General features: G+C 41.0%; 1 protein-coding gene across 7 annotated transcripts in view; it reads left to right on the top strand.

Annotated features, from left to right (window-relative positions):
- nfatc2a (nuclear factor of activated T cells 2a) overlaps positions 1 to 15,618 on the top strand; it is a 43,688-nt gene extending 28,070 nt beyond the window's left edge. For all 7 annotated transcript variants that reach the window (XM_035740086.1, XM_035740085.1, XM_035740084.2 and 4 more), the window contains one exon: positions 15,086 to 15,618. In XM_035740086.1, the coding sequence (XP_035595979.1) occupies positions 15,086 to 15,141 (56 nt within the window). In that variant the 3' untranslated portion in view covers positions 15,142 to 15,618. The remainder of the gene's footprint in view (positions 1 to 15,085) is intronic.
- Positions 15,619 to 15,704: the final 86 nt, after the last annotated feature.

Genomic DNA, 15,704 nt, shown 5'->3' with positions numbered 1-15,704 from the left:
TTAATATGACAAAAATGACAGGGTACTATAGGCCTATATTGCTAACACTAACTGTACAATATGAAGTCCATTTAACCTGGAGGAGGAAATGATCATCCAAAACAAAGTTTCAAGTGGAACTGACAAAATTATTAACTGTTAATACGTGCACAAGGCACTCACAGGGGATATGGCCAATGTGCTACGCTGGTGCCAATAAGACTATTCCCTCAAGTTGCAGATTATGATAACTACTGTAAAAGAAAGATTGGAGTCTTTTTATTGCCTTCTCTTTACAGCAATAGCAATTTGCTTTCCAAACTGTTTTATTTCGATTAAATTAGGTGTAGAAGAGAGAACACAGGATATTAAAATATATATGACTGACTATTTTCTATTCGTTTACATATCTAAACTTGGCGAACGGGAATAGGAATAATATCAAATACCTCTCTTGCAGTAGCCTACAAAGAAATGTGTGTGCTGTTCACAACATGCTTTTTTGCAAACAGCCATGAGGCTGCAGTAATACCGTTACCAAATCTTGTCCTATGCTTAGGCTAGTCATCACATTAGGAATTGGATTTTGTTATTCTGCATAGATGCATGCATTGCTTTATTATAAAGGTGATTGGTCAGTACCCCCTGCTCTAAACAAATTCTTGCAGCTATGCCTTGTATGCAACCATCTAATCTAGGTCTACTAAAAAGGGAGACAATAATTGTACAGTATGACGTTTAACCTGGAGGAGGAAATTATTGTCCAAATACAAAGTTTCAAATGGCACTCATTAGCCCAATGATAAAGAGTGAATATGCACACTCATTGGGGATGAAGACTATGTTCTCCACTGGTGTTAGTTAATAAGATCCTAAAATACTCAAATTGAGAATTTTGATAACTAGAAGACAGATTAGTTTTGCTTTCCAAACAATGTTTTCCCACGATTGTATTTGAAATATTGCGATATGCCTGGGCCTATATTAGCAGCTTTTCCGTGACAGACGCAACTCAACAATCATTTGTTTGGTATTTGCCATGAGTTCTGCCCAAATTGTGGGCCTTCCAATTGTAGGCTATATGCTTGTGATTTAAAAATTTTTTTGAAGCGAATGATCATCTGGGGCAAAATCATGCTTGCTGGTGTACTAGTCTATTTTGAATGATTGTATCGACAGGAGTAATTACGTAATTGAGGCATTTTAATTCAATTATTTTTTTTACAATTGGACACGCCACACTACCTTCTCTCTCTCAATTAAGTTGAATTCAATTAAGGGCTTTATTGGCATAGCAAACATATGTTTATATTGCCAAAGCAAATGAAATAGATAATAAACAATCAAACATGAACAGTAAACATTACGATCACAAAGTTTCAGAGAAATAGAGACATTTCAAATGTTATGTTGTGGCTATGTACATTGTGATGATGTGCAAATAGATAAAGTACAAAAGGGAAAATAAATAAGCATAAATATGGGTTGTATTGACAATGGTGTTCTTCACTGGTTGACCTTTTCTTGTGACAACAGGTCACAAATCTTGCTACTGTGATGGCACACTGGGGTATTTCATCCAATAGAAATGGGAGTTTATCAAAATTGGATTTGTTTTCAAATTCTTTGTGTGTCTGTAATCTGAGGGAAATGTGTTTCTATAGTATGGTCATACATCTGGCAGGAGGTTAGGAACTGCAGCTCAGTTTCCACCTCATTTTGTGGGCAGTGTGCACATAGGCAGACTTGCTCTCAAGAGAAGACAGGCTATGGCGGCTTTCCTTAATTTTAGGTCAGTCACAGTGGTCAGGTATTCTGCCACTGTGTACTCTCTACTTAGGGCCAAATAGCATTCCAGTTTGCTCTGTTTTTTGGTAAATTATTTTCAATGTGTCAAGCAATTATCTTTTTGTTTTCTTATGATTTTGTTGTATCTAATTGTGTTTCTGTCCTGGGGCTTTGTGGGGTCTGTTTGTGTTTGTGAACAGAGCCCCAGGACCAGCTTGCTTAGGGGACTCTTCTCTAGGTTAATCTCTCTGAAGGTGATGGCTTTATTATGGAGCATTTGGGAATCGCTTCCTTTTACGTCGTTGTAGAATATAACAGCTTCTTGGTTGGTGAGTAAACCCCAGACCCCCAGACCATGAAGGGCAATGGGTTCTATAACTGATTCAATTAACCGATCCTAATTGGGATTTTGAATTCTATGTTTCTTTTGATGGCGTAGAAGGCCCTTGCCTTGTCTCTCAGATCGTTCACAGCTTTGTGGAAGTTACCTGTGCCACTTATGTTTAGGCCAAGGTTGGTACAGTTGTTTGTATGCTCCAGGGCAACGGCCTCTAGATTTGTATTTGTGGTCCTGGCAACTAGACCTTTTTCGGAAGCAACATTATTTTTTGTCTTACTGAGATTTACTGTCAGGGCCCTGGTGTGACAGAATCTGTGCAGAAGATACTGGAGAGAAGCACTAGATCATCAGCAAAGAGTAGACATTTGGCTTCAGATTCTAGTAGGGTGAGGCCGGGTGCTGCAGGCTGTTCTAGTGCCCTCGCCAATTTGTTGATACATATGTTGAAGAGGGTTGGGCTCAAGCTACTTCCCTGTCTCACCCACGGCCCAGTGATAAGAAATGTGTGTTTATTGCCCATTTTAACTGCACACTTGTTGGATTTTAGAATGTCATATGTTTTTCCCCCAAAACCACTTTCAATCAATTTCTATTGCAGACCCTCATGCCAAATTGAGTCAAAAGCTTTTTTGAAATCAACAAAGCATGAGAAGACTTTGCCTTTGTGTGGTTTGTTTGCCAATTAGGGTGTGCAGGGTGAATATGTGGTCTGTCTTATAGTAATTTGGCAAAAAGCCTATTTGACATTTGCTCAGTACATTGATTTCACTGAGGAAATATACAAGTTTGTTGTCAATGACAATGCAGAGGATTTTCCTAAGGTTTCTGTTGACACATATCCCACCGAAGTTATTGGGGTTAAATTTGTTTCTACTTTTGTGGATTGGAGGGATCAGTCCTTGGTTCCAAATATTGGGGAAGATGCCAGAGCTAAGGGATGATGGTTAGTGTAGCCAATTGGAATTTGTGGTCTGTATATTTTATCATGTAATTTAGGATAACATCAACACCACAGGCCTTTTTGTCCTGTAGTTCATTCAATATAATTGGAAAATCCAGTAGGTTCTGGAAGTCCTTGATAGCTGATTTTAAGACTTGTTATTGATCATTTATATTTTTTTTGCTGTTTTTTTTATAGAGCCAAAAAGATTGGAGAAGTAGTTTATCCATACATCTCTGTTTTTAATAACTCTTCGTGTTTGTTTAGTGTGTTCCAATTTTCCCAGAAGTGGTTAGATTCTATGGATTATTAAATTACATTGAGCTGATTTCTGAAATGCTGTTCTTTCTTTTGCCATAGTGTATTTTAGTGATTCACAATAGTGAAGGTCTCTGTTTTTGGTTTCTCAGTTTCTTCTTAGGTTTTTTAATTTTTCATCAAACCATTTGTCATTGTTTAAAATGTTCTTAGGTTGTCTGCTTGCTATTTTTTTTATTTGATAGGGACTCTGAAAGGTTAAATATACTGTTTAGGTTTCCTACTGCCAAGTTTACACCTTCACTATTACAGTGAAATGTTTTGTCCATGAAGTTGTCTAAAAGGGATTGAATTTGTTGCCTAATAGTTTTTTTGGAGTTTTTACACTCTTTTCCTTCCATCTGTAGCATGTCTTAGTATTGTTCAGTTACTTTGGCTTTGATGCCTCATAGTTGAATATTGCTCTGTTCAAGTAGACTCATAGGGGTGTCAGTGGCTGACTGTGAACGCTCTGAGAGACTCTGGGTTGAGGTTAGTGATAAAGTAATCTACAGTACTACTGCCAAGGGATGAGCTGTGGACTATGTACAGACCCAGCGTGTGACTGAGCTGCAGGACTTGTGACCTGTTTTTGTTGGTTGTTTTATCACAGTTGTGCCTAGGGGGGCATATTAGGGAGGGAATGATGTCACCTCCAGGTAGGTGTTTGTCCCCCTGTGTGCTGAGTGTCAGGTTCTTGTCCTGTTCTGGCATTTAGGTCGCCACAGACTAGTACATGGAAATGGTTGATCTCCCCCTCTAGGATGGAGAAGCTGTCATCGTTAAAGTATGGGGATTCTGTTGGGGGGATATAGGAAGGAGACATGAGGACATTTGTCTCTGAGATAATTACCTTATTAATTTCAAGCTTTATGTAAAATGTTCCTGTTTTGACTAATGTGGTGAATATCAAATGATCTGGAGAAATGCTCTCAAATAGTCTTCCACTTCTATTTTTTATTAGTTTACAGTTCTAAAGGTGTCAAAAAGGGAATTAAAACAATATTAAATTAGGAACATGGCATTCTCTCGCCCTTGACTCGCTGGTCTGCTCCTGCCCATGTCAAACGTGTATGCATACTAGCCCACTATCCAGCAAGCACCACAGTATTGGGTGCGGCCCAGCGAGTGGCAAATGCGCTTTCTACCTACTGGTGCTGGATTGAGATCTTTTCTTTGCGATGGATCGCTTTGCTGTCTATTTGTGCTCAGTTTTAATAGGCACAATCTTGTGTTTACTAATTAAATTACAACACCCCTCTCGTTTTCTCTCTTTCTCACACACATTGTTATGCAGTAACTTACAAAGAAATGTGCGCTGCTCTTTCCACAAGTCTATTTTGTATTGTAAACAAACTTAGGCTGCAGTGACTAACGTTACCTAATCTTGTCCCGAATCTTGGCTGCTCATCACATTAGGAAATGTATCTTATTGTTAACCTGCAAATGTTTTATTATAAAGGTGTTTTTTTAAATATATATTTTTTTGACCCGGTCCCCCCCAATAGGAAATGGCCAGGAAATGTAGTTACGTATGTTCCTCAAGGTGGAAATAACATGGTTTATGAGTCATATATTTATATTTAACCTGTGTCAGCCTCATTATTAATATTATTACCCTGTGAGATCAGAATAACAGACCACATCCAGAAGTCATGGTCTTATACCCATCCATTTTTGTTGTGCCCCTTCCAATCCAAACGACATGTTATTACAGTGTGATCACCAGACCTGATGATGATGTTGACCTTTTAAACCTCTGGTTGGGATGGAGAGGTAGGTAGCTAGTCTTCTCTGGTTGGGATGGAGAGGTAGCTAGTCCTCGTCAGTCTCAGGGCAGCTCCCAGACCATGTTGAAGGGTTGTAACCCTGGTGATCTGTGGTCTGAAGGACCTGACAACCCTGTGGTTCAGTTCACCACAACCCTGTCAGAGAGAGAGATGGGTTTATCTGGCATCGCCACATATCATTACATTTATTTAATTTATTTAACTAGGCAAGTCAGTTAAGAACAAATTCCTATTTACAATGACAGCCTACCAAAAGGCCTCCTGCGGGGATGGGGGCCTGGGATTAAAAATAAACAAATAAATCCACTATTAATATAAGACTAAACACACATCACAACAAGAGAGACAACACTACATAAAGAGAGACCTAAGACAACAACATGGCAAGGCAGCAACACATGACAACACAGCATGGTAGCAACACATGGTACAAACATTATTGGGCTCAGACAACAGCACAAAGGGCAAGATAGAGACAACATATCACACAAAGCAGCCACAACTGTCAAATTACACTTCTCTTTTTAAAAATTTCATTCTCTGAAATGAAAAGGGAAAAAGGCAGCAGCCAGTTCTCCTGACCAATCGCCTGGAGATGTTGACACTGTTATGATCTGAAAAACAAGTTCCATGGCAACCATTGTCAAACAGTGGAACGGGCTGCCTCGGAGATCCGGGGAAAGCCTCTTTGTTTGTTGTACTTGGCCAGGGTTTCTCCTTGGCCCCACACCCCTCAATTCTGTGGGGGAACCCACTGGAGGATTTGCTTTTTTCCATCTCCAGCCCGGGATTCTGCCAATCTGGCACAATAAATTCCTATTTGCAGCTGCTCTCTTCCAGAAAATCCAGCCTGCTCTCCGTAAGATAGCTATAAGTGTGGGAGTCGGGAGAAAAGCAGCAGCAGGAAGAGGGAAGGGACCGAGTTCAGATGGAAAAAATGAAATTGAAATAAAGGGTACAGGAGTGAAATTGAGTTTTGGATGGCCTAATAGTGTTTCCCTCCGTAAACAGCAACAGCATTTACTGTTTCTGAATTAACACACAGTAACTGGGAGAGTCATACTGGTTGGACTGTGTTTGATCCTCCTCCCTAACATCAATGTGTTGATCTCAGAGCGCCCTATTTAATTTTTAATTTTACCTTTATTTAACTAGGCAAGTCAGTTAAGAACAAATTCTTATTTTCAATGACAGCCTAGGAACAGTGGGTTAACTGCCTGTTCAGGGGCAGAACGGGGGTTTGAACTTGCAACCTTCCAGTTACTAGTCCAACGCTCTAACCACTAGGCTACCCTAACCACTAGGCTACCCTGCCGGCCCTAGCAAGATCCCTCCATGTAAAGCCTTCCCTCTATTCTGTTAGCTACTTGAACAATTCACCATCTTCCTGGAAATATCGTAAAAAATATTAATTGGGGAAGTACTACATTTAAGTGCCCTCTTTAATCCCAAAGCATTGTAAATAATAAATTCAGAACACATTATGTAAAGCTTAAAGCAATAAAGACGACATAATAATGGCTCCTAACCAATTGTGCTTTTTTATGCTTTTTATGCATTATTTGTAATTTATTTTGTACAAAATGTTTCTGCCACCGTCTCTTATGACTGAAAGAGCTTCTGGATATCAGAACATCGATTACTCACCTCAAACTGAACTTACTCCAGATACCCGACCAGGCCCAAATCCCTGTCATTCGTGTGAAGAGAAGACACAGATACAGGGGACACAGGTCTGGGTGCCCTGTGAGAATTCTTTGTTGAGTGAGTAACCCACCTCTACCATCCTTCTTATTGGCCATTGTCCAATCATTGGAGAATAAACTGGATGAGCTCCGATCAAGACCCTCACCCTCCATTTGGCAAATCTGACTATAATTCTATCCTCCCGATTCCTGCTCACAAGCAAAAACTAAAGCATCAAGTACCAGTGACTCGCTCAATACTGAAACGGTCAGATTACGCAGATTATTTTTTAAATTTATTTTACCTTTATTTTACTAGGCAAATCAGTTAAGAACAAATTCTTATTTTCAATGACAGCCTAGGAACAGTGGGTTAACTGCCTGTTCAGGGGCAGAACAACAGATTTGTACCTTGTCAGCTCGGGGATTTGAACTTGCAACCTTTCGGTTACTAGTCCAACACTCTAACCACTTGGCTACCCTGCCGCCCCGATGCTAAGCTACGGGACTGTTTTGCTAGCATAGACTGGAATATGTTCCGGGACTCATCCGATGGCATTGAGGATTATACCACATCAGTCACTGGCTTCATCAATAAGTGCATTGATGACGTTGTCCCCACAGTGACCGTAAGTACATGCTACGGATTACAGGTAACATCCGCAATGAGTTAAAAGGTAGAGCTGCCGCTTTCAAGGAGCGGGACTCAAACTTTGACACTTATAAGAAAGACCTCTATGCCCTCAGTTGAACCATCAAACAGGCAAAGCGTAAATACAGGACTAAGATTGAATCATATCCAGTGACACAAGCCTACCAGATGAGCTAAATGACTTCTATGCACACTTCGAGGCAAGCAACACTGAAGCATGCATGAGAGCACCAGCTGTTCCGGACAACTGTGTTATCACGTTCGCCGTAGCCAATGTGAGTAAGCCCTTTACAGAAAAGTCAACATTCAGAAGGCCACAGGGCCAGACGGATTACCAGGACGTGTACTCCGAGCATGCACTGACCAACTGGCAAGTGTCTTCACTGACATTTTCAACCTGTCCCTGGCCGAGGCTGTAATACCAATATGTTTCAAGCAGACCATCAAAGTCCCTGTGCCCAAGAACACCAAGGTAACCTGCCTAACTGACTACCGACCCGTAGCACTCACGTTTGTAGCAAATAAAGTGCCCTGAAAGGCTGGTCATGGCTCACATCAACACCATCATTCCAGAAACCTTAGACCCAATCCAATCTGCATACCGCCACAACAGATGCACAGATGACGCAATCTCTATTGCACTCAACACTGCCTTTTCCCACTGGAGAAATGGAACACCTACGTGAGAATGCTGTTCATTGACTACAGCTCAGCATTCAACACCATAGTGCCCTCAAAGCTCATCACTAAGCTAAAGACCCTGGGACTAAACACCTCCCTCTGCAACTGGATCCTGGACTTCCTGATGGACCACTCCCAGGTGGTAGGGTAGGCAACAGCACATCTGCCACGTGGTCCCTTCAGGGGTGTGTGCTTAGTCCCCTCCTGTACTCTCTGTTCACCCATTAATTTTGCCAATGACACAACAGTGGTAGTCCTAATCACTGACAACAATGAGACATCCTCTATAGGGAGGAGGTTAGAGACCTGGAAGTGTGGTGCCAGGACAACAACCTGTCCCTCAACGTGATCAAGACAAAGGAGATGATCCTGGATTACAGGAAAAGGAAGGCTGAGCACTCCCCCATTCTCATCGATGGGACTGTAGTGAAGCAGGTTGAGAGCTTCAAGTTCCTTGGCTTCCACATCACCAACAGTTGTGAAGAGGGCACGACAACGCAACTGAAAAGATTTGGCATGCGTCCTCAGATCCTCAAAAAGTTCTAAAGCTGCATTCTGAGTGGTTGCATCATCACCTGGTATGGCAATTGCTCCGCCTCCGACCGCAAGGCGCTACAGAGTGTAATGCGTATGGCCCAGTACATCACTTGGGCCAAGCTTCCTGCCATCCAGGACATCTATACGAGGCGGTGTCAGAGGAAGGCCCTAAAAAGTTTCCAAAGACTCCAGCCACCCCAGTCATAGACTGTTTTCTCTGCTACCACACGGCAAAAGACTTCTGACCAGCTTCTACTCCCAAGCCATAAGATTGCTGAACAGCTCATTTCAGACATGTTGTATTTTCATATTTTAGTGTACGGTTTTTGTATTAATTTGAAATTCCTGTTCTTTTTATAAGATTTCTCTCAAAAACAAACGTACCCCTGTGAAATGTCAACGGAGCACTGAGCGCATATTTTCTAAATCCTCAAACATTGTTAGGAGAAACCTGCACTGTTATGTCAACAGAGTTCTGTGGTTATTATCAGATGTATTAGGTTGTGAAATCTGACTTTTTGGATATAATGTTAATGATATTTTATTTATTTATTTATTTATTTTATTTCACCTTTATTTAACCAGGTAGGCAAGTTGAGAACAAGTTCTCATTTACAATTGCGACCTGGCCAAGATAAAGCAAAGCAGTTCAACACATACAACGACACAGAGTTACACATGGAGTAAAACAAACATACAGTCAATAATACAGTATAAACAAGTCTATATACGATGTGAGCAACTGAGGTGAGATAAGGGAGGTAAAGGGAAAAAAAGGCCATGGTGGCAAAGTAAATACAATATAGCAAGTAAAACACTGGAATTGTGGATTTGCAGTGGAAGAATGTGCAAAGTATAAATAAAAATAATGGGGTGCAAAGGAGCAAAATAAATAAATAAAATAGATAAATATATGTTAGAGAAAGACCCCACTGAATGATTCAGAACATGAAGAATCAAATTCGTCTTGGTACAATATATTTTACAACATAAGGTAGTGACATTTTCTCACTAGCAGATTTTCACCCGCTCTAGGCAGAGTGGGAGGACCCATTTTATATAATATTTCAAAAAGGCATAACTATAGGTGCACTTTGAGACAGAGCATCAGAAGAATCTTTTTACTCAGAAACATCCGTCAGTTATGTTGTTTAGGGTATGAATCCACCCACCCAATACAAGTGGTAGTTATGTACAGTAGCTGTAGAAATGGAATAGAACATGTGCCACCCTCGCCTCACCTTCAAACCTTCCCTTCAACGTTCAAACACAGCACAGGAAGACAGGGCAATGCAGAAAGCCCCATTGGTCTTTCTCTACTAAGATGTCAAGTTGTGTTTTATGCGCAAAACATTCATTTATTTGAACATCACAAAGACATTTTCTGGGAAATACAATTTTCAAATGAGTCACTCTTGAGTGTCTTTCACACCTTGCTCATTTTGAAAGTGTTCAACTCTGGAGCACCATGACTCGTGGTTAGTTTAGATTCTAGAACTGTATCATCAGAGTAGCGCTGCTCTCTGTGGTGTCACAGAGGTCAAGGACAACAGAAGAAAGTCATGTATTTCACTATGAGTAAAATCAAAACATGGAATGAACTTCACAGTTCATACTGTACTCAAAAGGCCTTTATCAGAAGCTAGGGGCTTTGTGTGTGTGTATATAGGCCTACAACGTTCTTTATACTGTAAGGATGTTGTCCACAACCTAGAAAGTGATTTCCTTGTGAAGGATGGGAGTTGGGACACACTCTAGTACCTGCAGCTTTCCATGTTGTAGTTGTAGTGAATCTGACTGGAATTAACCCCAGAGGCAGTGGAGCAGGTGAAATGATTCCAGCGTGCAGAAGGAGAGCTACCGTTCAGAGATAAAGCACACAGGAAAACAGCTTGGTGAACACACATTAGTTTCAGGTCACTGATGTCCCACTTACCAGTGAGCAGAGGAAAGACAACAATAGCAACATACCCACACTAATACAGGGAACCAGAGTTAAGAAACTAAACTGTGTTATATACCATACTGTATTCTGAGAATTGAACTTTTGAATGGCTATGATTGATCCTCAAGTGTAATGGAAACTTGTGTAACATCATACCTGTCTGTCTGTCTGTCTGTCTGTCTGTCTGTCTGTCTGTCTGTCTGTCTGTCTGTCTGTCTGTCTGTCTGTCTGTCTGTCTGTCTGTCTGTCTGTCTGTCTGTCTCACTTGTTCTGTGGGTTGATTCTTCTCATGTTGCCAACAACAAGTCCCCCAGGCAACCCTCTCAGACACACACGCGCGTGCGCGCGCTCCCCCACCTCACAGTAGGCAATGTGATGTGACTGAGTCAGCTACAGTACTGTACTGTGTGCGTATGAGTGTGTCTCTCTCTCTCTCTCTCTCCCACCTCTGGTTGGTAAACAAACACGTTCATTGGCGCAGGACGCTAAAGCCAGACACTCACCTATTGTATGGTTAAGTCTGAGTGTTCCCTGGGCCAGCCTCAAATGGCCATGCCAACCCTTCATGAGGCTCCGTTAAAGCTCTCTACTGTGTAACTTCTTTGGTGCACCACTCGCCTCTCTAAACCCCTTTTTTATACTCAGGAAAATCCTATGGCCCCATTGGGGAGATGAAAGTTTATTTAAGGCATTAGGTGTCAAAGGGAATTCCACTAGAAACTAAAATAAACATGGACGTTTAGGTTGTGGTTGTGATGACAGCAGAGAGAGCTGGAGCACCCGGGCCGGTTTGGCCACTAGTTGGTTTGCCTCCCTCCCTCCCTGTTTCAGTTGCAGCTCTGCTCTGCTCTATAAAGTGTGCTTAGTGTTGAGCTGTTATAAAAGGCCAAGGTTTATTTCTCTTTCACATCTGCAGATGATCAGAGACAGAGGGAGGAGGAGGATAGACTTGCTGCTACTCTTAATGATATAAGAAGGTCTGCAGCTTGCTGAGCTGCCAATGGTTTAGCTCAGCTTATGGGTTGTTTGTCAGGCAAAATAATTTGTAACTCCCACATCTGATAAATAACTCGGTGACTTGCAATAACTTAGAATGTTTTATCTCATGTCTGTCCGCTTAACTTGCTGTTTAAAGGCGACACCATTTCCCTTGTTCCACTATATAGATCACTGCTTTAAAGGCCCAGTGCAGTCAAAAACTTGATGTTCCTGTGTTTTCTATACATGTCCACACTATGAGGTTGGAATAATACTGTGAATTTGTGTGAATTATTATAATGCCGTTTTAGCATGAGAGTTGTTTGAAAAGACCGCCTGAAATTTTGGCTTGTTTTGGTGGGATGGAGTTTTGGGCTGCCTGGTGAAATAAATTAGTTAATAGACCGATAAGAAAGAGTTCCAAACCTCTCTGCCAATAATAGCTGGGCGGCAGGTAGCCTAGTGGTTAGAGTGTTGAACTAGTAACCGAAAGGTTGCAAGATTGAATCCCCGATCCCCAAGGTAAAACTCTATTGGTCTGCCCCAGAACAAGGTAGTTAACCCACTGTTCCTAGACTGTCATTGAAAATAAGAATTTGTTCTTAACTGACTTGCCTAGTTAAATAAAGGTAAAATAAAATAGCAAGTTTTCAGTTTTGCCCTCCCATGTCACACCACTCTCGTACTGTCCTTGCCAAATTCTTGCTTGAGAAATTGCTCTTTGCTAAGAAGCTATTTAAAAAATATATTTTTAACCATTTTAATTTAAAACAATCACAACTTTTAAATAGGCCTCCTAAAAGCCTGTTGGATATTGAGTTCCCCTAAACCCGACTCTAAAACAAAGCACAATACATAATATGGTGCTGCTTACTATCTTACTCACTCTATATTATCTTATTCATCCCTTTGAAGTGAAAAAGATTGATCATATTTTAAGATGCTTCATATTAGCAGAGTTTGCTCTATTAAACTATTGTATTAAGTGAGACAACCTCCCTGTGAATGTTTAAAACATGCTAATATAGTATACAGCAGGTAACCATGAATATGGTCAGCTTTTATATACTACATTAATGAATAAAATGCATTAAACTCAAATAATGTCACTGTCACACTCACAATTTCCCCCTCTATTTTGGGAATGTCTTAAAATGTATGTGTTCCCTAAAAGTCAAAACAAGAAGCCATGGCGTCAGGCTCTTATGTCCATAGTGCCAGTATACACAGTGTGCTTCCAGGCCTGTTTGAGCTGTTAGTTACTGATAAAGACAGACCGACTGCAGTACGGAAGATGTGGTCTATCTGGACAGACTCTACTACAGTACATGTTTAACCTACTGGACAGTCCTTTAACTTTACTGCAGGTTTCTCCCATTGTCAATGTGAACCAAAAACTGCTGCGGTGTAAGTTACAGCTACAGTAGCACTCTAATTGCTTTTGTGAGGTCATATAATCACTCTTAATTTTCATGTGAATATCTAGCTCTAGTTATGAATGAGACACATTATTCCATTTGACACCTTGCCATTATAGCCACAGTATAGGCATATTTTTTTGTCATTCACTATAGGCCTATACATATGTTGTTATAGTCCCTATACATTAAAACCAAATGCATGCTTTTCAACCGTTCGCTGCCTGCACCCGCACGCCCGACTAGCATCACCACCCTGGATGGTTCCGACCTAGAATATGTGGACATTTATAAGTACCTAGGTGTCTGGCTAGACTGTAAACTCTCCTTCCAGACTCATATCAAACATCTCCAATCTAAAATCAAATCTAGAGTCGGCTTTCTATTCCGCAACAAAGCCTCCTTCACTCACGCCGCCAAACTTACCCTAGTAAAACTGACTGTCCTACCGATCCTCGACTTCAGCGACGTCATCTACAAAATAGCTTCCAATACTCTACTCAGCAAACTGGATGCAGTTTATCACAGTGCCATCAGTTTTGTTACTAAAGCACCTTATACCACCCACTACTGCGACCTGTATGCTTTAGTCGGCTGGCCCTCGCTACATATTCGTCGCCAGACCCACTGGCTCCAGGTCATCTACAAGTCCATGCTAGGTAAAGCTCCGCCTTATCTCAGTTCACTGGTCACGATGGCAACACCCACCCGTAGCACGCGCTCCAGCAGGTGTATCTCACTGATCATCCCTAAAGCCAATACCTCATTTAGCCACCTTTCCTTCCAGTTCTCTGCTGCCTGTGACTGGAACGAATTGCAAAAATCACTGAAGTTGGAGACTTTTATCTCCCTCACCAACATTAAACATCTGCTATCTGAGCAGCTAACCGATCGCTGCAGCTGTACATAGTCCACCGGTAAATAGCCCACCCAATTTACCTTCATCCCCATACTGTTTTTATTTATTTACTTTTCTGCTCTTTTGCACACCAGTATCTCTACCTGCACATGACCATCTGATCATTTATCACTCCAGTGTTAATCTGCTAAATTGTAATTATTCGCCTACCTCCTCATGCCTTTTGCACACAATGTATATAGTCTATTTTATTCTACTGTGTTATTTATTGACTTGTTTGTTTACTCCATGTGTAACTCTGTGTTCTCTGTTCACACTGCTATGCTTTATCTTGGCCAGGTCGCAGTTGTAAATGAGAACTTGTTCTCAACTAGCCTACCTGGTTAAATAAAGGTGAAATAAAAATATTTAAAAAATAAAAACACAGATCATGGCAAGCTAAAAAGGAAATCCTACATTCAATGTATGTAGACTTTTCAAATAGTAAAATATTTGAATGACTTCATGATGGCAATTTAAATTTAATACAGATGGCTATATTTAGCCTTATCACGGACCTCCCAGACAAGAACTCCTTGACATTTGAACTTTGGACAGGTTTAATCTCGTCGCAATGTGTGTAAAATGTGTTTCCCCCACCTTAAACATGGCGTGGTGTGTACACTGTGTAAGCACTCCACACAACTTGACTGAGTCTATTTTTAGAACGCTGAAGTTTCCATTTATACTGCTGTGCTGTGTCACCTGGCTGTCAGCAGAACAACAGGAAGTGATGGGGAATAAAAAAGAGCGGTAGAATGGAACACTATGGTCCTCCTAGTGGACACTCTGTGCCAATGCAGCTCACTGTAGTGACGTCTTCTGGTTTCGCTACCGCAGCCAACTTGCACACAGAGTAATCAGTAGTACTTAGTGTCATGTTTCCCTTGGGGATGTTTTACTGTAGGATCAGTATGTTTTTGTCAAGATGTTATGCCCTTTTTGTCTGTGTAATATACTGTACCTTTTGTTAGTATTTGTTGAAAGAGAAAGCAAGATATGAAAAGGCCAGGAATGACAATTGCCCTCCCTGTAGCTGTGAAATGCTGCCTGGGAAGAAGAGATGACAGTACACATCAAACACAGTATTACATCAAACACCTTGGATGCTCTGACTAACTAACAGCCTGTATTTGTTTCTCTTCTCCTCCCTGCAGTAAACGAGATCATAAGGAAGGATCTGACCGGCGTACAGGCCAGAGGTCAGACATAGACTACGACAGAACACAGGAAGTGGACAGCTGCAGCTCACTCTTCGTTGCCATGAGAACCTCTTCTTCTTCCCTGTGTGCCCATCTCCATATAAACCCTACAGTGTATCAACCCCAGCCACCAGCAGTTTGGCTGCTCTGTCCGTTTCCTTCAAATAACTGTTTCTCAGCTAAAATATTCTCTGCCTTTTACTCAACGCCAAAGAATGTTCTGCCAAAGACAATTTTCTTAGTTTTCAGGCCCAAAAGAAACTAGATTGTGCCTTGTTTTATTACTAGTTAGGTTTATCGGATTCAAATGGATGTTTTTCTGTACAATAAATAAGAGAGGGTGAAAATTCCTAAACAAGTCACAATCATGGCAGTCGCTGTAACATTACTGGTTGTTAAACCAATATGCAGTGGTGGAAAAAGTCCCCAATTGTCATACTTGAGTAAAAGTAAAGATACTGTACGTTAATAGAAAATGGCTTAAGTAAAAGTGAAAGTCACCCAGTAAAATACTACTTGAGTAAAAGTAAAAATTATTTAGTTTTAAATACAGAATCAAAAGTAAATGTAATTG

This window comes from Oncorhynchus keta, chromosome 28 (assembly GCF_023373465.1).
Source record: "Oncorhynchus keta strain PuntledgeMale-10-30-2019 chromosome 28, Oket_V2, whole genome shotgun sequence".
Classification (NCBI taxonomy): domain Eukaryota; kingdom Metazoa; phylum Chordata; class Actinopteri; order Salmoniformes; family Salmonidae; genus Oncorhynchus; species Oncorhynchus keta.
The sequence above is the reverse complement of the archived record's forward strand: the minus strand, read 5'-3'. Positions and strand labels throughout refer to the sequence as shown.